The following is a 22,446-nucleotide window of genomic DNA, read 5'->3' on the forward strand; positions in this document are numbered from 1 at the left end:
AGTTGCTGGGAAGTGCATGAGGGGAGAGGACTGTGCTTGTGGGTTTCCTGCAGACATCTGGTTGGCCTCTGTGAGAACAGGATACTGGACTAGATGGGCCTTTGGCCTAATCCAGGAGCACTCTTCCTACGTTCTTATGTGTCTGAGTATACATACCCTGCAAACATCCTTGAAAAACTGGGACATCTCATTTCCCCCTGCGAGAGCATGGCAGCCATTTTGGGCACTGTGATATTGTGCAATCGTGATAAGCGCTTTTGGGGGGGCTGTGATCTTGTGTGGCACCCCAAACACATGTTTTTGGGTGCTGTGAGGGCATGACCCCCAAAAAAGCGTGTCTTTGGAGCACAGATGAGAAGACGCACTGTTATGTACTGAAGTTCTCACCCTGGGCCAGCAGGGGGATACTGTAGATAGCAAATGCAGATAAGATGCAAATAAGGGATCAAAAGTGACGTTCAGTGATTGGATAGTTTTAGAAAATTGTTAGAGTTACATTGTACTGGAGCTCTATATAAGCAGGCTGACTGAACCCTTCAGTTCAGTTCTGTTCTGGCCTGTGAATAAACAAGAGCTGTTTGAAGAATCGCTGTGTCGTCTGCTATGTCTACCCACTATTTAACACACATGTTCCAGTTTTAAGACGCAACGTGTTGGAGGGTATGAGTATATAGTACATTTCATCCCAAAAAAGGTCCTGTCTCTACACCACATTGCAATGGTGGGTATTTTGTTACTGATCACTCTCACAGAGAGAGACACACACACAGACAGTGCCAGCTGCTGGCTTCTGTCACTTAATCACGCTGAACTTAAATGTGTGTGCATTTCCAGCATAACCAAATCCACCGATAAGCCAGTGTGTGGCAGAAGAGGCAGCCAGCCAGGCCAAGTGGACCCACTGCTTGCTTTCTCGCCTCAGTGGTGCTTTGGCTCGTGACAACCTTGCCTCCACAGCTGCCGCTCACAGGCCGTGGCTGACTCATCTCTCTGACCTGGCAAGGCCAAGCTAAGAGTAGCAACTGAGTCTCTTGCTCACTGCTTTTGGCCTGCTCACCTGGTCAATTTGCCCTCCCCAGCTGTCAAATAATTAGATGTGCTTTTTATTAGCTCTGAGTAATCCCTAAAACACTCCTTAAAAATGGGAGGAATGCTTTACAAGCTTTTTATAGTGGGTGGCTAATAACACTTTCATTTGAGGGCAGCAGGGAGATGGTGAGTTGACACAAGCGGATCCTGGCATTAACGGTTGGGTAAAAGTTGTAAGCGGTGGTTGTGTATATCAGGGCAGGCAGAAGGCCAGTTGGGATCTGATAGAGATCCACTGATAGATCTCTGGGTGATTTGTAGTAAGAGGTTTTGACTCCCAGTTGCTTCACAGTGGTAGCAACAAAATGACGTTTTCCCCAGCTAATTTATGCTGCTGAAATGAAGACAACTCACTTGTAGCAGACTTTTCTGCAACGGGATAGTGAGCTGCTCAGTCCAGTTTTGCTGCTGAAAACAAATCTCTAGACTCAGACTATGCTCAGAGGCCATCCTGTTTTTCAATTCTAACTGTAATGTCATTTGTACCGGGCTCTCATTAGTAGAGATTGAGGTTCTATTAAAAATAGTGCTGATCCAACAAGATGTGCTATCTGCCCATGACAGTGTGTACAATTTGTGTTGCTATATAAATGTATGTATATGAAATCTGCCTCAAGGTAAGTTCTGCAGCAAGAAAAGCTGGGTGCTGCAGCCTGAATGGCTTGTGCAGATCTGCATATATTTTGCTTATTTTTTGTATAATTTAGTATTGGTTAGTGGTGGGGAAGAGATAAATAAAAAGTTATCACGCTTTGACTGATGGAAAGCCTGCCCAGGATCACCCCCCTCCCTGCACGCGTTTCTAATGGGCCAAAACAAACAAGATGAACTTTAACAGGGAGAAATGTAAAGTATTGCACTTGGGCAAAAAAAAAATGAGAGGCACAAATACAAGATGGGTGACACCTGGCTTGAGAGCAGTACATGTGAAAAGGATCTAGGAGTCTTGGTTGACCACAAACTTGACATGAGCCAACAGTGTGACGCGGCAGCTAAAAAAGCCAAAGCAATTCTGGGCTGCATCAATAGGAGTATAGCATCTAGATCAAAGGAAGTAATAGTGCCACTGTATTCTGCTCTGGTCAGACCTCACCTGGAGTACTGTGTCCAGTTCTGGGCACCACAGTTCAAGAAGGACACTGACAAACTGGAACGTGTCCAGAGGAGGGCAACCAAAATGGTCAAAGGCCTGGAAACGATGCCTTATGAGGAACGGCTAAGGGAGCTGGGCATGTTTAGCCTGGAGAAGAGGAGGTTAAGGGGTGATATGATAGCCATGTTCAAATATATAAAAGGATGTCACATAGAGGAGGGAGAAAGGTTGTTTTCTGCTGCTCCAGAGAAGCGGACACGGAGCAATGGATCCAAACTACAAGAAAGAAGATTCCACCTAAACATTAGGAAGAACTTCCTGACAGTAAGAGCTGTTTGACAGTGGAATTTGCTGCCAAGGAGTGTGGTGGAGCCTCCTGCTTTGGAGGTCTTTAAGCAGAGGCTTGACAACCATATGTCAGGAGTGCTCTGATGGTGTTTCCTGCTTGGCAGGGCGTTGGACTCCATGGCCCTTGTGGTCTCTTCCAACTCTATGATTCTATGATTCTATTCTAATCAGAAACGTGTTTATCAGGTGCTGCCCATCAGCTGCAATCTATAAGGGTTTGTGTTGTTGTTTTTAAAAAAAGAATAAAATAATTCTGTCCTGCAGTAACAAGGAGGCAGGTAAAAGAATCTTAGATGAAGCTGCAGCTGCATTGTCTCCTGCATACCTGTCACATTTAAAGATGGAGTGCAAGACTGTGTTGTTGCCATATGGTAGGGTTGGGGGAACCTGTGGCGCTTCCAGATATTGCTGGACTCCAACTCCCTTCAGCCCCAGCAGACATAGCCAATGAGCAGGGATGATGGGAGTTGTAGTCAGGCTTTCCATCCTTGCAATATTTATTATTTTTAAAATTAAATTTCATATACTGCCCTTCAGCCAAGGGTCACAGGGAGGTTTACAATATAAAAACACAAAAATACAAAATATGGTGATCATGGTTCAGAGGCACTGGTTGCTTCCAGATGTCCTGTTTATTGAGGATTCACCGCAATTAGTTTGCACACAGTTTGGAGGGGAGGTTAGATGATGGTGGCTTTTTATGGAGCATTTGTTCAAATTCCTTTGGTGGGAGATGATACAACATTGAATCAAGCAGAGTGGCTGGGTATAAATAATAAACTTATTATTATTCCTGTCACTTTCCTTATTGCAAAAAGTCCTCTGTTTTTTAGTGTGGGGTGTGTGTCTATTGCGCAAAAGCTCCAAATCCACTTTCATTGTGCAACCTGAGTTTTGTCAGTATATGATGATAGGAATACATGCATACATATATATACATAATTTTATTTGTGCGCCACCTTTCCATAGTTAACACCCATGCTCAAGGTGGCTCACAACAGGAAAAAATTACATATTTACAAACATAACAAAAGTCATTATAAACAATAAATAAAACATTAAAAGTACACAACGAAATTAAACAATTTCCACATAAAACACGATAATATCTAAAATAAAGATACAAAAAAATCAATATCACAAACAGCAACAACCTCCTTCCAAACAACCCACTCCTAAACAATTTCCCATTGATTTGGACTTACTAGTCTTTTGTTACCTAAGGAGGACTCCAGGCGTCTTACATGTAAAAATAAAAGGGAAAGAAAATCAAAAGAGATGAATGTCATAAGCAGATTAACATTTTTGTGATTCCAAACAGCCACTCCCAACAGAACTGAAACCCACCTAAAAAATATTAATATTACTACATTTATATTCCACTTTCCCTCTAAGGTGGCATACAAAAATCTCCCCATCTCATCCTCACAACCCTGTGAGGAAATTAGGCTGAGAGGCAGTGACCCTTCCAAGGGCCCCCAGTGGGCTTCCTGGCCAAGGAGGGATTTGAACCAGGGTCTCCCAAGTCCCAGTCCAGCACTCTGACCAGGACGCCACACTGACTCTCATGGACGCCATCTGGAAGGGCAGTCAGAAAGAGCTGTCAGAGTAGCAGAAGCAAAGATCAAAGGCTGCTGTGGGTCCTACTAGAGGTCAAGTGGTAGAAAAGCAACTCATTTGAAAAGTATTTATTGTGAGTATTTTAAAAAAACTTTTTACAGTGCCTCAACATTGCTATAGCTGTCAAGTCACCAGAGGAGGAAAAGGCAGCATTTGTACAATGCAAAGCCTTTCAATGTAAGACAAGAACTCTTTCAGCCCATGCAGCACGTGAGTTGTCCAAGGAGGAGAGACACATGAAGGACAATGAGCACATTTATTTTAAGGGAAATTTCTATCCCACTTTCCACTCCAGCAGCAGAGATGCTCAAACAGTTCACCGTGTGCAGCAGATATGATCAAAAGAGAAAAAAGAGCAATAAACCCCATCAGTTTAAATAATGAAATAATAACAATTTACCAGACTTTCTAAAAAGCATTAAACAAACTCAGGAGAGGGAAAGTAAGAGACAGTAACGTAAAACAGCAACGGAGTTAAAAGCTTTGCTGGAATCAAATAAGAGGGAGCTCACCTTGTGCTGCGCTTTCCAGGCACAGGGCTGCACCTTTAAGCTCCGGGTCCAAATGATGTTTTTATCTGCCCCCCCCCCAAGAAAACTCATGTTTTACCACTGAATCAGAGCAAATGTCATTCCATAGAAAACCCAATGGCGATTGTCTCCAATTCAGCAGTAAGACATAGGTCTTCCTGGAGAAAGAGCCAGGATACACAACCACACACACAACCAAAACCACAAACCTTTTCAGACATGGAACTTTAAAGCCCTGACCTAGAAATGTGACACAAAAGGCGGTCTGGGTAAGTCCGGAGTCTGGGAATCATGTGTGTGTGACATAGAGAGATACTGTGACAGTCCCTTCTGACCCATGTCCCATTGGTGGGACCCCTGGCATAGCATGGGGCTTCAAGCTTCACCTGCTCTTTCTCTACCACAGCAGGTGATGCCCCAAATGAGCCTGACTCATTTCCCTCTTCACTGGTGGGACAGCTGCTAATTCAGGGGTGGCTTGTTCTGGCCTTTGCGTGAATTTGGAATGCAATCCTTGCTTTGCCACAGACTTGGCTCTGGACCTTGGGCATGGTTAAACTTGGATGTGTTTTTCCTATGGGCTGCGTCATGCTAGAATTTGGGACAAAATATAATTCCGCTATTCTTTTTTTTCTTTCTCTTTTTGCTGGTTGTTATCCAGGGTTGGCTACGAATAACACCCAGAATTTATAGCTCCATTTCAAACTGGTGTTTGTGTGTTTCATTAGGAAACTTGAAAGGAGGAATGGGTAGCACTGGAGCCACATGGACGCAAGCTTCTGGTGTGCCAAGACGGTGCCATTTGGTTATGGAGGTCCGTGGCACTGCACTTCTAAGCAAAAAGTTGTGAATGTCATGGGTGTCCGTCCCCCCAACCTGCCTCTCCCCTGCATTGTGACCACATCATCTGTGCCATACTGGCTACATCCATTTGACCCAGTTCCATGGCAGAAGTTCAGCTTCCTCAAGGCAGCTCTGGTCTGACTCACTTTAACACCCACCCACGGTTGAAGGAGGCCAGCAAAGAGCCTTGGAAACATGGAAAAGGCAGACTCTCTCTTCTCTGGGCAGTGTCTGGTCAACAGTGTTCTGCCCAGAGAGGAAAAACAGAAGGAGAGAACAGAACTCTTTGCTTTCCCAGTGAGGTATTGTAGTAGTTTCTAAAGCAAAACCCCCTCCGTATTATGTGGCCATCGCTTTGCTATATGGGACATTTCCACATGGTCCATAGGTAAACTATGGAATTTGCTGTGATGGCCACCGACTTGGATGGTTTGAAAAGAGACGTAGGCAATTTCATGCTGGATTACCGTATTCTATCAATGGCCTCTAGTCACAATGGCTTTGTTCTACCTCCACCGTCAGAAGTGGAGGGGAATTCTCTTGCCCTCATATCTTGCATAAGGGCTTCCCATCAGAGTATTTGGTTGGCCACGGTGAGAACAAGATGCCAATCCAGCAGGGCTCCTCTTATATTCTTGCTATTTAGCTATCCGTTACTTATGGCTGAAGGTTTTAGTGGCTTACAAGCGTCTCAGCTAAGGTTTATCAAGCAGCATTATCTGGGCCTCTGAGGAGCACGGAATGGTCCCTCTATTGAGAGATCAGAAGAAAAAGAGGCTTTGTGGAGACGAGAGTCAGTGCTGAGGCAACAGGGCTTGGTCTTTGGGACAGCTGGAGTGCATAGGCCTAGCACCTTCTGGACTGTCAGCTGAATCTCCCTTCAGCATTATAAGGGGTATAGTGTAAGTGTTGGGCTAGGGGCACTCCAGCCCTCCCAAGGAGCAAGCCGATGCCTTCAAATCAGAACCTGTTGGATAGTTCCACACTGTGGCTTGCTGGCCTCTGGTTGCATCTGCATCATACATTTAAAATACCTTTCTCCCTCCCCCACCCAAAAATTCATGGGAACTATAATTTGTTATGGGTGCTGGGAGTTGTAGCTCTGTGAGGAGACAACTACAGCTCCCACAATTCTTTGTGCTTTATATGTATGGTGTGCTTAGTAGCCTCTGCCCCTTCTGAGTGCCTCTGCCAGACTCTTTCCTATCCCTGGCTTCAAGGGGTGACCTGGGCTCCTCTGTTTCTCTGCCAGGCCCAGCTGTCCCTCCTTCCCGGTCCATCCTTTTCCATTACCTCCGCGCAAAGGGAAGGAGCTATTGTGTGGCAGGAAACAGCAGCTCCCTGCCTGCCCGCCTGATCTCGCAGCCCAGCCTTGGCTCCGGCCTCATTGTTTCCAGCTCCACATCCTCCTCTTTCACATACTCCCAAGGGCTGAGCTGCTTTGGGAAGCTGGATATAGCAGATCCACTACAGCCACGGATGCCGTGAGTCGGGGCAGACCCTGTCCCTCTCATGTGGATTTGTTCTCAGCAATGCCGACCTGACAGTGTTTCCAAGGCAGTTGTGGGATTAATGTGCCGTCACCATCATCTGTAACCATGAAGCCCCGAAACACCATGGACACTCTTCTGAGAGTGCTGGGAAGAAGAGAGAGCACCCGAGTACCAAGTGGCCGCCGGGTAGGTGTACAACAGAGACGGAGGGTAGGCACTGCAAAGGGAAAAGGCGAGGCAGGGTTTTCTTGCAAGCTGTCCAAAGTCTCTGAGGTCACTTCCAGATGGCCCATTTATTGAGTATTCATCCAGATCTGTTTGCACAAGTTTGCGGGGACTTAGGCTGTGGATACACCATACATTTAAAGCGCATGGCTTCTCCCAATGAATCTTGGGAACTGTAATTTGTTAAAGGTGCTGAGTATTGTAGCTCTGTGAGTCTTTGAGGAAACGTGTTTTCAGGATTCTTTTGGGGAAGTCATGTGCTTTCAGGGTGCTTTAAATGTATGGTGCATACGCTGCCTTGGATTATTTATTGAGCATTCATTATGTTTTTGTTTCTGGAGAGGTTATATGATGTCGCCTCAAGCAATTATTACCACACATTTTTCAGTGTGTTTCGCTATTGCTTTCCTTATTGCAAAAGGTCAAGGTGGGGGGCAGGGTTGTTGCACAAGCATGCCAAGTTGGTTTTAATTGCACAACCTGAATTTGCTGGCATGCCATTGAATTCTACCTCCCAAATAGCGACAGTCTGGAAGCCCCTGTTGTGCATCTGATGAAATAGGCCTGCGAAAGCTCATGGCGGGGTGAATCAGTTAGGGCCAAACAACACATTTTAATAAACTTTTTAAAAAGCATACTTCTTGAAGAAAAAACAGCTTCAGGGTCCCGAGGGGCAAGGCTTCAGCTTTGTGTGGGCACCTGCCCTGCATATCCAGGTAAGGCTTAATCCCCAGCATATCCAGGTAAGACTAGGAGTGTTCCCAGTCTGAAACAGTGTAGACTGTGCTGGATGACCTCGGGTCTGACAGTAAAAACCACCTTCCTCTGTTCCCCGCTCCGGAAGGTGCTCCTGATGTGAGTTGGGGCCCCACACTGGTTTCCTACAGATCCCAACATCTGCTTGCCCCCATGCGGTTTGCTGCAAAAGAATTTCTGTCTCTCTCTTTAGAAAATTTCTGTCTCTCTCTTTAGATCTTAAAATCCCAGATGGGTGAAAGCTGGTTGGCCAAACGCCACAGCAGCCTGTTTGAGCCATTTCTGAACATGCATCTTCAGCATGTAGCAGCCCTGTTTCCTCTTTCACTCTCTTTCTGAAGTGCTATGGGAGGAGGCAGCTTCCTATGACCCCATGTCTGATTTTGAAGTACGTACTCTGGTATGGCGGGGATACAAAAACAGCTCTGGTTCAGTCACGGGATTTCCATGATGCCAAGCTATGATGGCTTGCCCACACTGAAGGCACCATCAGAGATCAAATCCCCACAGGTGGGACACAGACACCTCTCACCTTTGCAAACACAGAATTAGTTCACGCTGCCAGTTTGCACATTCACGTGCAAGCCCTGAAGTGTAGAGAAAGCAAGTGATGGTGTGTGTAAACCAACCCTAGGATGTGGGTCCTGTGTTGGATTTGGGGACACAGCTACCACCTGCCCTCACACACCCCATTTGTTGCCTAAAGTACACAGGGACATTGGAAGTTGCCTTATACAGTGGTACCTCAGGTTACAGACACTTCAGGTTACAGCCTCCACTAACCCAGAAATAGGGTTAAGAAATTTGCTTCAGGATGAGAACAGAAATCGTGCAGTGGCAGCGGGAGGCCCCATTAGCTAAGGTGGTACCTCAGAACAGTTTCAGGTTAAGAAGGACCTCCAGAATGAATTACCGTAAGTTCTTAACCCAAGGCACCACTGTACTGAGTCAGACCATTGATCCATCTTGTGAGGGGCTGAGGAAGCAGCAGCAGACATTTTGTTCACAGGCTTATTTTAAAATGTTTTTCCACCAAGAGTTCATTAGGCATGGCCTTTCTCCCCTGGCAGGGAAATCTTCTAGCCAGCGTTCCAGAAGATCTGGGAATGCTGAGTAAACAGGAAATGAGACTGCAAATCTAGGCTGGTTTAGCTCCTTCTGAAATGACCCTAAGGGCTCAGCCATCCAATCACACACACACACACACACACACACACACACACACACACAGCAGTTGCTTTCGGTTGACCATTGGTCAGCTTTGTGGCCCTTTGTGGAGAGGCTATGCAAGACCTGAGTGCAGTTTTCACAAGTGTAGCAACTGTGCATGATGCAGCTGTGCTGGGACAGCTCCAGTGTGCGAGGCTTTGCCTGAGTCAGTTGTGGCAGGTGCAGGATGGAAGGAGGAGCCCAACCCTCTCCCTGCCAAGAGTCCCTCTGTCTTTGCGCTAGTGCATTATTGTAGTTAGGTGCCAGCTGGGGTTCTTGGATCAGAGGAGCTAGTGGTAGGGACTCCCAGTTTCTTGGTGTCGCTGTAGGAGCTTGCAAAAGGAGAAAGCTCCTGGGCAGCTGATGGCCAAAGTGTCACATTGCAACTGCCAGTTTGGTTGAGGTCAGATAACACAAGGGGACAATTGGAGTCGTGGTTCCAGGCAGCTACAGATTCTAGCATGACCCCTAAGACTGAGCAATGACCTAGGCAGAGGCAGAGGTTTGCTCCTCTGTGCCTTTTAATTCATATGTGCTTGGCTCCTTACCTACCTGCTTCCTGGGTTTCTCCAGGCTATGGGCTGACAGTTGCAGCCACAAGATTCAAGGATTATTCTGGGAAAAGGAGCACTGAGGGAAAACTTAGGCCATACATCTAAAGCATGAGGCTTCCTGCAAAGAATCCTGGGAACTGTAGTTTGTTCAGGGTGCTGGGAATTGTAACTTTGTGAGGATCTACAAGTAAACAAATGAAGCAAAGATGTTCCCTGCATGTTGATGCTAAGGCTGTCAAATGATTAAATGTATTTAATCTTCATGGATGAATTGAACTGTTGGCTGATTAATATACATTGCTGCATATTTCAAGACCTCAATGAAGATGCCTTTGGAAAGCCATTTCATATTTTAGCATGGCAACAAACCAGGCTGCATTTACTTCTTGAGTGTTCATTTGACAGAGTGCAGCCTGTCTTGGCTCTATGGTGAGAGGAGGCGCAATGGCCCATTGGTTAGAACTCAACACCACACAAGTGTTCCATCAGCGCAAACACTGCAGTTGCTAGATGGAACAGTCCTCCTCCTCCTCCCTCCGGGGGTGCGAGGGGAGAGGAGAGGAGAGAAGGCCCATTTGTGAGCTGGAGTCCCTGTGCAGATCTATCACTGATGGGCTGCCTTAGGTGAATCCCACTCACTGTATGTTAGAGTTAGGTTTTTCATCTTTTAAGTGTATGCTTATAAGCCATAATATGTGAAGTGGGAAGTATTCCCTTGGAGAACCTGCAAGAAGCAGTTTCTCTTGGGCTGAAAATGCTGACATTTCATAACTTCCATTGGCTGGGTTTGGATGCAGACCAGAAGGGAAATCCTTCTTTACATTTCTTTTTCATCTGATCTGGGACAGGAAGGCTGGCGCTGGCACAGCTGTGTGGCAAGAGCTGCTGGTCCTGGGATTTTTGCTTCTTGTCAGGTTTACCAGTTAATTGAGAGGGTGTGTGCGTGTGCCAGGATTTTAATCTGTGATTAATCAATTAGTGTTGCAATCCTAAACATGCTTATCGGAACTCGGCGACATTTAAAAAAAAAAACATGCATAGGATAAGGCTACCTGGTTGGAGTCCTATGCAAACCTCCAGACAGCCTGATGAATTCAGCATTCATTCTGATTTGCTTGCACAAAGCTTATATGGTGGTTAGACTATGGCCCTGTCCATACCTGGGTTTAATGTGGTTTGGGAATGCCTTGCATCTCCTTTAATTTTCCCTCATTCATGTAGACCACATAACACCGGTCTTGAAAGACCTACATTGGCTCCCAGTACGTTTCTGAGCACAATTCAAAGTGTTGGTGCTGACCTTTAAAGCCCTAAAAGGCCTCGGTCCAGTAGACCTGAAGGAGCGTCTCCACCCCTATCGTTCTACCCGGACACTGAGGTCCAGCTCCGAGGGCCTTCTGGCAGTTCCCTCACTGCGAGAAGCCAAGTTACAGGGAACCAGGCAGAGGGCCTTCTCGGTAGTGGCGCCTTCCCTGTGGAACGCCCTCCCACCAGATGTCAAAGAGAACAACAACTACCAGACTTTTAGAAGAAATCTGAAGGCAGTTCAGGGAAGCTTTTAATGTTTGATGTATTACGGTATTTTAATATTTTGTTGGAAGCCACCCAGAGTGGCTGGGGAAGCCCAGCCAGATGGGCGGGGCATAAATAAATAAATAAAATTATTATATTATATTATATTATATTATATTATATTATATTATATTATATTATATTATATTATATTATATTATATTATATTATATTATATTATATTATTATATTATATTATATTATATTATATTATATTATATTATATTATATTATATTATATTATATTATATTATATTATATTATATTATATTATATATTATTATATTATATTATTATATTATATTATATTATATTATATTATATTATATTATAATATTATATTGCTGTTCTCATCTAGATATTGCTGTGCTTCATTTTCTACTCCCTAAATCCAGAGATCCCCTATGCTTTGAAAAATCTGACTAAGAAAGCTACATCAATTGCATAGGGACACTCCAGATTTGGGGAGGAAAAAGTAGTTGGAGGAAAATGTCACATGGAAATAAAGGAGACACAGGTTGTTTACAATCCACATTAAACCTAGCTATGGATGGACCCTTAGTCCAGTATTTATTGAGCATTCATCCTGATTTGCTTTCAGGGTGTTTACACATATTCCCATTAATTATTCATCCCACACTTTTCAGTGCATTTTCCAGTCACCTTCCAAACCACAAAGAAGCCCTCCAGGTTACGGTACCTATTTATTGTTTGCTTGCCCTGGTTTGCTTGCAAAAGGCTTACACGGAGATTGGATTACTGTATATCTAGTCTATATTGAGCATTAATTTTTATTTGTTTGTGGGACAGTTATATGACAATGAGCATTCATCTTCCTTTCATCCTGATTTGCTTGTGGGATGTTTGCACATCTTCCTGTTAGTCGTTTGTTCATCCCATTCTTATCAAATATGTTTCCCTTGCAATTGTTGTTGCTTTCCCAAAAGCCAGGTTCTTTTTTAACAAGTGGGTTAGTTGCCCCAGGGCCACAGAACGCTTTAATCCACTTTAGATGTGCAAACCTAATGTTCCAGTAAGTGCTTGTATTCCTCCCTGCAAAACACGAGTAAGATTGAGCTGGAAAGGTGGCTAGTCCTACTACTTATTACGTATTGAAATTGTAAAATCCTCTCACCGATCACTCTGCCTTTGTGGTAGCTGTTTCTGAACAATTATGTAGAATTTCCTGGGAATGTAATTAAAGTGACAGTCTTTCAGACAGACTTCCAAGGCTTTGATTTAGGCTTCATGTGCAAAACATGGGGTTTTGCTTAACCAGCAATTTGATGCACAGGGTTTTGAAGCCAAAGAAAAGAAGACATTTCCAGGTTCTTAAGACATTCCCACATGCTCACTAGCTCATTCCAAGCAGTGCTGGGAAACCTACAGCAGGGGAAAGAGGTGGGTGGGTGGGAACCAGGAAATGACAATAATCATAAAGCAGGAAAGGGAAATGGACTCTATTGGTTTTCCTTTTTTGTGATGAGATATATTTTGCGGGGGGAGGGGGGGTATTTCCAGCAAACTGATCTGCAGGGCACAATGAAGCAAGCAGAATTTAGTTTTGTTCTCAAACTGTCAGCTGTGCTGGGGAAGCGGTTTTAAAAGCACTGATATCTTGACAGATCCCTAAAATAAATAAAAAAAGTCCTGTTCCTGACCTCTGGAGCCCAGCCTGCTATTCTTAAGCCTTGACCAATTCCCATCTGGTTTCCTGAGTTATGGAACACTCTGTTCTGCTGGGTGGGAACCTCCCGTCCCTTGCAAAGCTCTGCAGCAATGCAGGAGGAGGTCAGAGATAATGTGCTGTAGGTCCCCACGAATTAGCTGGTTGTCATGGATAGGACATGCGTACATAGTCTTGGTACACTCTGCAGCAGGGGCGGGGGACCTCAGGCTTGTGCCGAATTATGGCCAAAGCAGCTCTCTTTTTCCGGCCCCCAGGATTCTCCCCCTCCTCCCATGCCATGCACCTCACCAGCCCTGCTCTGCACCCTCCCTGAGTTTATTTTGCCTGGCTGGAATAAGTAATTGAGCTCTGATAAATGCCTCTAGTTTGCCTGGATGAAGAATTGTAAGTGTGTGTGTGTAACAAATCAACAAAGTTAAACTGCATAGCTGTTGCTCTACTCACTTTTGCCTCTGGCGCCTTCCATCACTCACTTTTGCCTCTGGCGCCTTCCATCACTGGCATGGATGTTGCCCTCAGGTTGAGAAAGGTCCCCCCACCCCTGCTCTGGAGGATCTGTGGCTCTGGCCAGCAACTCGGTTTTTTGGAAGGCTGCTTTGAGAAGAGCCCATCTCCCGTTGTGGCCAGACTGCTCACTGAGGCAAGACGGTTTGAGCATATTACACCTGGCTGCCTATTAGTTTCCAGGTGCAATTAAAGGGCTGGTGTTGACCTACAAAGCCCCAAATGGCTCAGGACCGCAGTTCCTCAAGGACTGCCTCTACCCATATAAACCAACCTGGACTCGGCGTTCATTATCTGAGGCTCTTCTTTGGGTGCCTCCTCCATGTGACGTCTGGATGGCAGCAACACGAGAACGGGGCTTTTGTGCAGTCCCCCCCCCCCCCAGTTTGTGGAATGCTCTCCCCTTCATTATATATCTTTAGGTGCCAGGCGTACATGTTCCTCTTCAACCAGGCCTTGGGATGATTGATATTCTATCATCTTTTAAATGTGTTTGTGGGATGGGGAGCTATTATTTTGTTGTTTTAACTATTTATTTGTGCTTTTAACCTGCATTTTTACCATATGAACTGCCATGAGATATTGTGATGATGGGTGTTATATTTTATTTTATTTTAGTGGTTGCCAAGCAAATCCTATCTCCATATAACTGCCCCACAAACAAATCAAAATAGTCAATTACCGTAAGTTGAGATGCAGTCTTAAAGGTAAAGGGACCCCTGACCATTAGGTCCAGTCGTGAGCAACTCTGGGGTTGCGGTGCTCATCTCGCTTTATTGGCTGAGGGAGCCAGCGTACAGCTTCCAGATCATGTGGCCAGCATGACTAAGCCGCTTCTGGCGAACCAGAGCAGCACACGGAAACGCCGTTTACCTTCCCGCCGGAGCAGAACCTATTTATCTACTTGCACTTTGACGTGCTTTCAAACTGCTAGGTTGGCAGGAGCAGGGACCGAGCAACGGGAGCTCACCCGTCGCAGGGATTCGAACCGCCAACCTTCTGATCGGCAAGTTCTAGGCTGTGTGGTTTAACCCACAGTGTCACCCGCTTCCCTTAAAACATGCAGTCTTAGAGGTGCACAAAAATCATACCTCTCCACTCTGGCTAGAAGCCAAGGCTCCAGTGGGCAACTTGGTGGAGGAATCTGGTTGCTGGCAAGGGCCGTCGCAGCAGTCCTGCAGGCGCCCCTCAGTCGGCCAGGCAAACTTTTTTAGTGTCTGGTCCATGGCCTCTCCTGGCTTCCCAGGTGCCAGTTCACCTACTTGCAAAGGGTCAAGGTTGCCTAGGTTTGCCTCTGCCTCTACATGAACTTTTGTGCAAGCTAATTGGGATGAATGCTCAATAAATTGGTTGTCTGGAGGAGCAGGAAGTGAGTTTCTCAGAGGCTTCTGCAGCTGGGGCCTCAGACAGCTTCCAGACTGTCACTATTTTGTGTGCGGGATTCAAGTCTCATAACAGCAAGTTCAAATTATGCAATTAAAACAGATTTGGCTTTCCTTCGTAACAACAACAACAAATTATTATTAATAGTAGAAGTAGTAGTAGTAGTAGTAGTAGTTACTTATATCCTGCCCATCTGGCCAGGTTTCCCCAGCCACTCTGGGTGGCTCCCAACAGAATATTAAAAATAGTATCAAACATTAAAAACTTCAGTGTCCGGGCTGAATGATGAGGGTAAGACGCTCCTTCAAGGTATACTGGGCTAAGGCCATTTAGAGCTTTAAAGGGCAGCACCAACACTTGGAATTGCTCGGAAATGTACTGGGAGCCAATGTAGGTCTTTCAGGAACGGTGTTATAGGGTCTCGGCGGCCACTCACATGCTATTTGTAGTAAAGAAAGTGGGATAAAGAGATGCACTGGAAAGTGTGGAATAACAATTGCTCAATTTGATGTGTAACCTCCCTGCAAACAAACCATGATGATGCTGGCAGTGGTGTTGCGTCCTTTGCTGGTGCCCGGGGTGTGCATGCATACATGTGTGCACGCTGGGCAGGACTGGGGGCAGGGCATGGAGGGTGAACAAAATCCACCACGCCAGCCCAGTCCTTGCCACCAACACTGCAAGCTGGGCACTGGGCCTGGAGGGGTCACAGGGCTGCGCTGCGCCGCCTGCCTGCCTGCCTGCCTGCCTGCACAGGGGGGAACCCAACTGGCTGGCGCAGCGCTTGGCGGCTGCATCCCCCCCAACACTGGCCAGGTGGTCATTCAGTGAGGGGGCCGGGGGTGTGGCAGCAAAACCAGACTGGGCTCTGGGTCCCAGAGACCCCTGCTAGCAGATAGGGCAGGGCGGGGTTCCTTGTGTGGGGGGGTCTGGTTTCCAGCCCCTCAAAATTCTGTGCCTGGGGCTATACCCCCCCCAGCCCTCCCCATGCTACATCCCTGGATGCACTCATGGGGCTAGTCTGCTAGAGAAAAATTAGGGGCCTCCAGACATCTTTTCTCTCATGCATTCATGATGATTTGTACTCATTATGGTGTTGGGGGGTCATATGCAACCCTGCTTTTGATCCTGTTTACGCCTCTAAAATTTGTGGGCAGGCATACTGCTTCATTTCCACTCAGGACATGTCCTGCGGCTTCCTGCTGAAATCCTATCACTTCTCATACTGCAAATGTTCTCTCTCTCTCTCTCTCTCTCTCTCTCTCTCTCTCGTGTGTGTGTGTGTGTGTGTATGTTTATTTTTGTAACACTTTTGTTGTACTGTAGTGCAAAGGTGCCCCTCCTGATGGCAATAATATGTAACACTGGATAATCATTGCAGAACTAATAAAATAGAATGATGCATGGATGGTCCAGTATAAATTCATCACTGATGCATCCGCTGCTATTGCATCTGTGACATGTAGAATTATATACTCAGTCTGGAGGGCCCTGTAAAAGAAACCAAATGCCACCACCACTCCCATGAAATGTTTTACTGGGTGGATAAAGAAAACACCAGCTAGATTTCTGGCGTCTGCCACCTTTTATTCCTTTGATAGGTTCAATATTGCTCTCCTTTCTATCCTTCCTGACTGCCTGTAAACTTAGGGGGAGGGGCAGAGGAAACGGGATATATTCAGAAGTTTAAGAGTTGTTTGAGTATTGGGTTGGTTTCAGAGTCCTCATCCTGCACACCTCGTTTCCCCCAAATTTCCAATTCCTTAATTTGTGCCCTTTGCACTAATCTTTCTTGCCCTGAGGGAAGAAGGGTGTGCACAACATAAGTCAGTCGTGTGCTTTTGCCCTCAGGCCCTGCTTGTGGTCTTCCCATTGGCACCTGGTTGGCCCCTGTGAGAACAGGAGGCTGGACTACATGGGCCATTGGCCTCATCCAGCCGGGTTTTTCCTTCTGTTCTTAGGAATCAGACCGTTGGTTTCCTCAGGGCATTTTCTGAGCACTTTGAGTGGCAGCCGCTCTCCAGGGTCTCAGGTGGAGAAGGTTCTCCCCAGCACTGCTACCCAACACACTTTTGTCTGGAGATGCCAGAGACTGGACCATTTACATTTGAAACATGTTGAGTCACCTCCCTTAATGCCTGCCTGCTTCCATCTATTCCCAGTCTGAATAGCCACCTCCATCCCCTTCAAAGCTCACTTCCTGAGCCTTGCCATACCATTCTGGATTCTTAATAATAATAACAACAATAGGATTTTCAATTTTCAATTATTTTTCTAGGGAATGCATTACAGTATAACAATATGAACAATAAAAAAATGAGTCATGTGAGTTAGTGAGTCAATGTGTTGTCATATTCCCAAATACGTCTCCAGAGTTTAACTTGCCATACCATGAAAAGGTTCTGCTAAGGCTGTCTTTTAATTTCCATAACTTACCCAGAATGTAAGATTTCTGTTCCTTTGGCACCAGATTTGGATTCGTGTGCATAGCAGTGTAAACACAACCCTTCACATGACTGGGATGTTGTGTAGCTGGGGAAAGCACTTCTCAACTGGCACACAATAGCGGGCAGTCATTGCGCGGCACTGTGTGGCTGAGTCAGTGAGTAAACATGTTGTTCTGGACTCACTGAGAGCAAGGAAGGAGGGGGAATGGATGCTGCAGCAGCTCCTTCTGGGCCCTGATTGTGTAAGAGTCACTGCCCAGCCCGTTCCTGCTTTGGTGAACCTCCTTGCCCGCTGGCAGAGGCTGTGGCCAGGACCAGCCCACCATCCAAACAGATGGTTTCCTTCCCCAGCTTGGTGTGGATTTCAGCATGTTGGTAAGAGATACTAGGTACCTGATTTTGCCATTGCAAAGATGCCTAGCTGTCTTTTGTGTGTGTGTGTGTTTGTGTGTATGTGCATATTAGGATGGAAGAACCGGCCCATTTTGTTTTTCTGTGTCTCGTTTTCCCAGTCTAAAGTTTGGTTCTCCACATTTCTGCAGCAATTTGTGATTTATTTATTTAATTTTCATGAGCATGAAAAATAAATAACCAGCATTTTAGTGCAAATTTCTTGATATAAACTTTTTTTTGTATGAGGTTTGATGTACACCCTTGTTGTGCAAGGATTTTCCCCATGTATATGCATTTTTGTGAAAGTGGTTGGACAAGTGCATTGTAAAGTTCAGACAAGCATGTCGGGAAGTGCAAATTTGGAAGATTCCCCTTTAAAAATGAACTGAATTGAATCCCCCCATCTCTAGAATGCACAGTTTCCACATTTTAATGACGCTTTCAAAGGTTCCTTACCCAGTCCCTTTGGTTCACTTTTTGTACTTGTGTGCACACTGTAAGGGCTGTTTAGTCCATTACACTGAGGGAAAACCAGAAGATGTACCAGGGCTTAATTCTTCCAGTGGTAGAAATCTCATTCCGTGAGTTCATGGATGAATGGATGCCAGTTGCAAAGGGTGGCATCCAGCAAAGTAGTTGCACCAGCGTAACAACTTCTGCCCATGCAGGGGAACTTCCTCTCTCCCTTTTCCACCCTGCGTTGCCCCTGCACCTTCCCAAATCTGCTCCAGAAGGTTGGAAGAACACCCAGGGAAGATTTGGGTGTGTGGAAACCAGCAAAGGTAAAAGGGAGAGGGGAGGTTTGGCACTGTGCAAATGCACTGGTGGAACCAATCTGGTTCTCCTGCTGGTGTGTTTGCACTGTGCCAATCTCCTTGCCCTCTCATCCCTCCTCTTCCCAGTAAGCAACAGCGACCCACCTGTTGCGAAGCAAGTGTTGCAGCTGCATACCACTCTACCTGGTGAGCCACTTCTGTTTAACAGGAAGGCATACAAACACCTGCAAGCAAACCAGAATGGTTCTTAAGTTATATAACTGCCTGTAAACAAATCAGAACAAATGCTCTATAAAATCCAGATATATTCTATCTGCTGCATAAGTTTTGTACAAGCAAATTGGGCTGAATGCTGAATAAGCAGATCATTCAGGGGAGGCCTTTCAGTTGTGAGACACACAGTTCTAGCTTCACCAGAACACCTGTGCTCCCAGCGCATAATTTGCTATGGGTAAAGTATAAATTCTAGACCATGTTTGTGATGGTGTTCACTGGTAATTATTCCAGTTTAGCATGGAGTTAGTGTGTGGTGCAGAAGAAGATTTGTTTTGTTTATAAAAAAGGAGGTGGGTCATACTTAAGGTGCATTTGATGCATTTCATTGTTTTCATGGTTTAGGACCTTGTAATGAGCACGCATGCTGGCAATTAGGTAGCTGACTGCAATGCCTCAAGCATGGGGTAGGGGCATGTAGGAAGCCCACACTGGGGTAGGCAAGCCCATATTGTGCTAAGAGGGTAGTGTAAAAGCTATGCTGGGAAGGGGACACGGAGCACTTATTGTGGCATTATTCGATAGAGGGCTGGACAAGGACCAGGGAGATCCAGATTCAAATCTCTACTCAAGTCACAGCCACACCATGTAGCTACAGCACATGGCTTCCTCCAAGGAATCCTGGGAATTAGTTTGTTGAGGTGGCTGGGAATAATACCTTTGCAACCTCTAAGCCTAACCCATTTTGCAGGCTTGTGAGGGCAAATGGGGTGGGGTGGGGTGGGAGGTGATCTATGCATCCAGCATTGTGCTCCTTTGGGGGCAGGACAGAACATATGTGGAAAAAATGAATTTAACTTTGGATGGGGTTCCATGTGACTCGCCTCCTATTTTGGGAACTCCCTGCTTACCATCTATGAAATGCCTCTGAAGGGACAAGGGGCTTTCTTGGGAAGCTACACATCAGATATTGGAGCTGAGACCCCCAGGGTCCAGCCCAGCCCCCGAGGTCTCCATAACCGGCCTCCAGTGTCACAAGGACACTCCCGCCTGGCCATTTTCTCCCCTGTGAGCCAAGAAGGCAACAGCAAAGGGGACTTTTTCAACACAGCTCTGCCCACATTAACAACAAGAGCAGAGGCTGGCAAGCGTTTTCTCTTCTGTGCCCCAAGCAGGCACAGTGGAGAAAGTGAAGTGTGCATGGAAAAAACCTTGGCAGAGCCTCTGGGACTGACCCGGCAGAGGCAGCAACAGGTGAGCCTGCATGAGGAAGGGATGGAGCTGCGGCAGGAAGGGGTGCACTTGTGTTGTTGGGAAGGAGGGTGGAAAAGCAATTTGCAGCTTGGGTTTTACAGGAGTGAAGGCGGAATCAATAAGTCTCTTGGGCAAATGAGTGCTCCTAAGGGCGCATCCGCTGAGAAAGCGAATGCAGGGGCAGAGAGTATGCAGGGGAGGGCATTTGGAGGGGAAAGTACGTTGCCGGAGGCAGAACTTCCCACAACCGAATCCCTCAGGTGACACAGAAAATGCTCTCTCTCTTTCTCGCTCGCTCTCCACACCGATTTACTCCCAGCCGGCTTTATTCTGGTTTTGGAGCTCACCTGGAGATGTCAAAGGGCTGGGACCAAACGTTTAAAAACAGCCTTGCTGAAATCTTGCGACAGATTATTGGTGGGTTTGGGAAAAGGTGAACCCAGCCTTCACTGACTACAGCTGGCATCATGGAGGGCACCAGGTTGGCAGAGGCCGGGTGAAGATGCTCATGCTTGTTGACTGCATTGACCGGGAGTGGAGAAGCATCTGACCATCTGTTGCCTGCTGATTTGGGCCTTGTGACTCTCGGCCAGTCCGTTTCGACACAGGGCAGGTCCTTCCTGCTCATCTGTTACGAGTTCAGTTTGTTTCTTTACTTTTTGGGGAGGGGGTTGGAAGGAGGCCTTTCCCCTCGGAGCTTCAAACAGCCGCTTCTTGCTGGGCTCCTGCCCCTTGGCCTCTCACCTGGGCTGGCCAGCAGCTCCTGCGTCTTGCCCTTTTAAACAGATAACTTGTTTTCACAGTTAAGAACCTCAGCAACAAAGCAGGCGATTCATGGTTATTTATAGCCCGGCCGGCTATGCTGTGGCCCAGTGTGAATTGGCTCATTCAGTAGGGCTTATGTACACACGCTTTGAAACAGAGCCCCCTTCAGCTCTCCTTGAAAGAACTACATGTCCCAGGAAGCCTTCCTTCTTTGCAAGGCGGGCTTGCAATTTGGGCAGCTTTGCCTGTTCCTCCTCTTTCAGGCCTCATTTAAGAGGGTGCAACTCCCACCACCGCTAGGAGCTGAGTGTGCTCTATTTGACCCCCACTTTACAAATTCTGCAGCCTGAATAATCCTTTTCTTGCTAGGAGTAAATGTTTCTGCTTTTAAGATTCAAGTCCCTACAGCAAGCCTTCCCCAGCGGTTGCCTTCCAGATGTTTTGGACAGACTGCAGTATTGTTATAGAAAAAATAGGGGGGTTGGCTTTTGCTGTCCAACTCCCCAAGGGATGTAAAATTCCCCCCGGATGGGCATATAGGACCCCCCAAAAGAGGACATGTCTGGGAATTCCCAGATGTGTGGCAACCCTACCATAACACTGCCCTGTGTGAAGAAGACTCTTTGTAATTTTCCCTCTAAATCTCCCACTGCTCTGTGTTGTAGGATGACTTCAGGATCTCGTGTGATGAGCGAGTGAGAGAAACGTCCACCCACTTTGTCCACACCATGTGCAATTTCTATAAACCTTTATTATACCCCTCCTTATTTGCCATTCCTCCCCTGAACCAAATATGCCACTTTTCCTTGCTGCAGTGCCCAGTTTTATTGCAAGATTGTAGTCTTTCTTTAACCAAAGAAAAACCACAGCCGCAACAGAGGCCCCATGATGGAAGCGCAGGCCCTACTCCAGTTGCCTCTGGAGCACCAGAGGTAATGCAGCGGCGGGCGTTAGGGGGTGGTGGCAGTGGGGGGTGGAGACCGGGCACCCACAGCAAAAGCTTTGTAGGGGCCCAGGCCCCCAGAGCGCTCTCTGGAGATGGTGGCAGTGGGGGCCTGCTTTCAATACTGTTTGTGCCTTAAGAAGTTTTGGGGCAGACATGGCTTTGTTTCCAATCAGTGCATATCCTGTAACTCCTTGCTAAGGTCCTGTAACTTTTTTATGCCACATATGTTCCAGGATTATTGTTGTTGTTTGTTGTTGTTTTGGTCTTGCTTTAGAGCTCCACAGTGCAAAGCTTCTCCTCCCTCCGACTGCAGTAACACAGTAACATTGGGGAAGCATTGCAGAGCAATTAGATAAAGTGGAATGAAGTGCGGATGGTCCAGCCCAAATCCACCACTACTATTGTGTCAAGAATACAGCTATCCAAAAACACACCCGTCTGGGGGGCCCCCACTGCAGCATAAATGAATTCCACATACAGCAGCAAAGCACATGAGAAAGGAGCCTTAAGCAACATGCTGTAGCAGAGGGGGGTGCGCTTCGCAAAGTGATCTAGGGCTGAGAATGGAGGTGGGTGTCAATTTGCAATCATGTCCCTATATTCCTCTGACGTGTCAAAGGCACAGTGCAATCGCTTGGCTTAGGACAGCCCTGACCATATTGTAGCTGCAGGCAACTTTAACGGCAAGAAAACTTAGTAGCTGGTGAGATTCCTAGGAAGAGGGATGATTATGATTTCTGAGT

At 46.4% G+C, this 22,446-nt stretch overlaps 1 protein-coding gene across 5 annotated transcripts in view; it reads left to right on the forward strand.

Annotated features, from left to right (window-relative positions):
• Positions 1-22,446, forward strand: part of TNS2 (tensin 2) — a 135,241-nt gene that overhangs the window by 43,221 nt on the left and 69,574 nt on the right. The window contains exon 1 of one of the 5 annotated variants that reach the window (XM_082207774.1): positions 6,814-7,202. The exons of 3 other annotated variants lie outside the window; for them this stretch is intronic. In XM_082207774.1, the coding sequence (XP_082063900.1) occupies positions 7,122-7,202 (81 nt within the window). In that variant the 5' untranslated portion in view covers positions 6,814-7,121. Of the gene's footprint in view, positions 1-6,813; positions 7,203-17,537; positions 17,732-22,446 lie in introns of those variants that run through there. One more of the 5 variants, XM_082207776.1, reaches the window with a different exon arrangement.

This window comes from Podarcis vaucheri (genome assembly GCF_965113315.1).
Source record: "Podarcis vaucheri genome assembly, chromosome: 2".
NCBI classification, from domain to species: Eukaryota; Metazoa; Chordata; class Lepidosauria; order Squamata; family Lacertidae; genus Podarcis; species Podarcis vaucheri.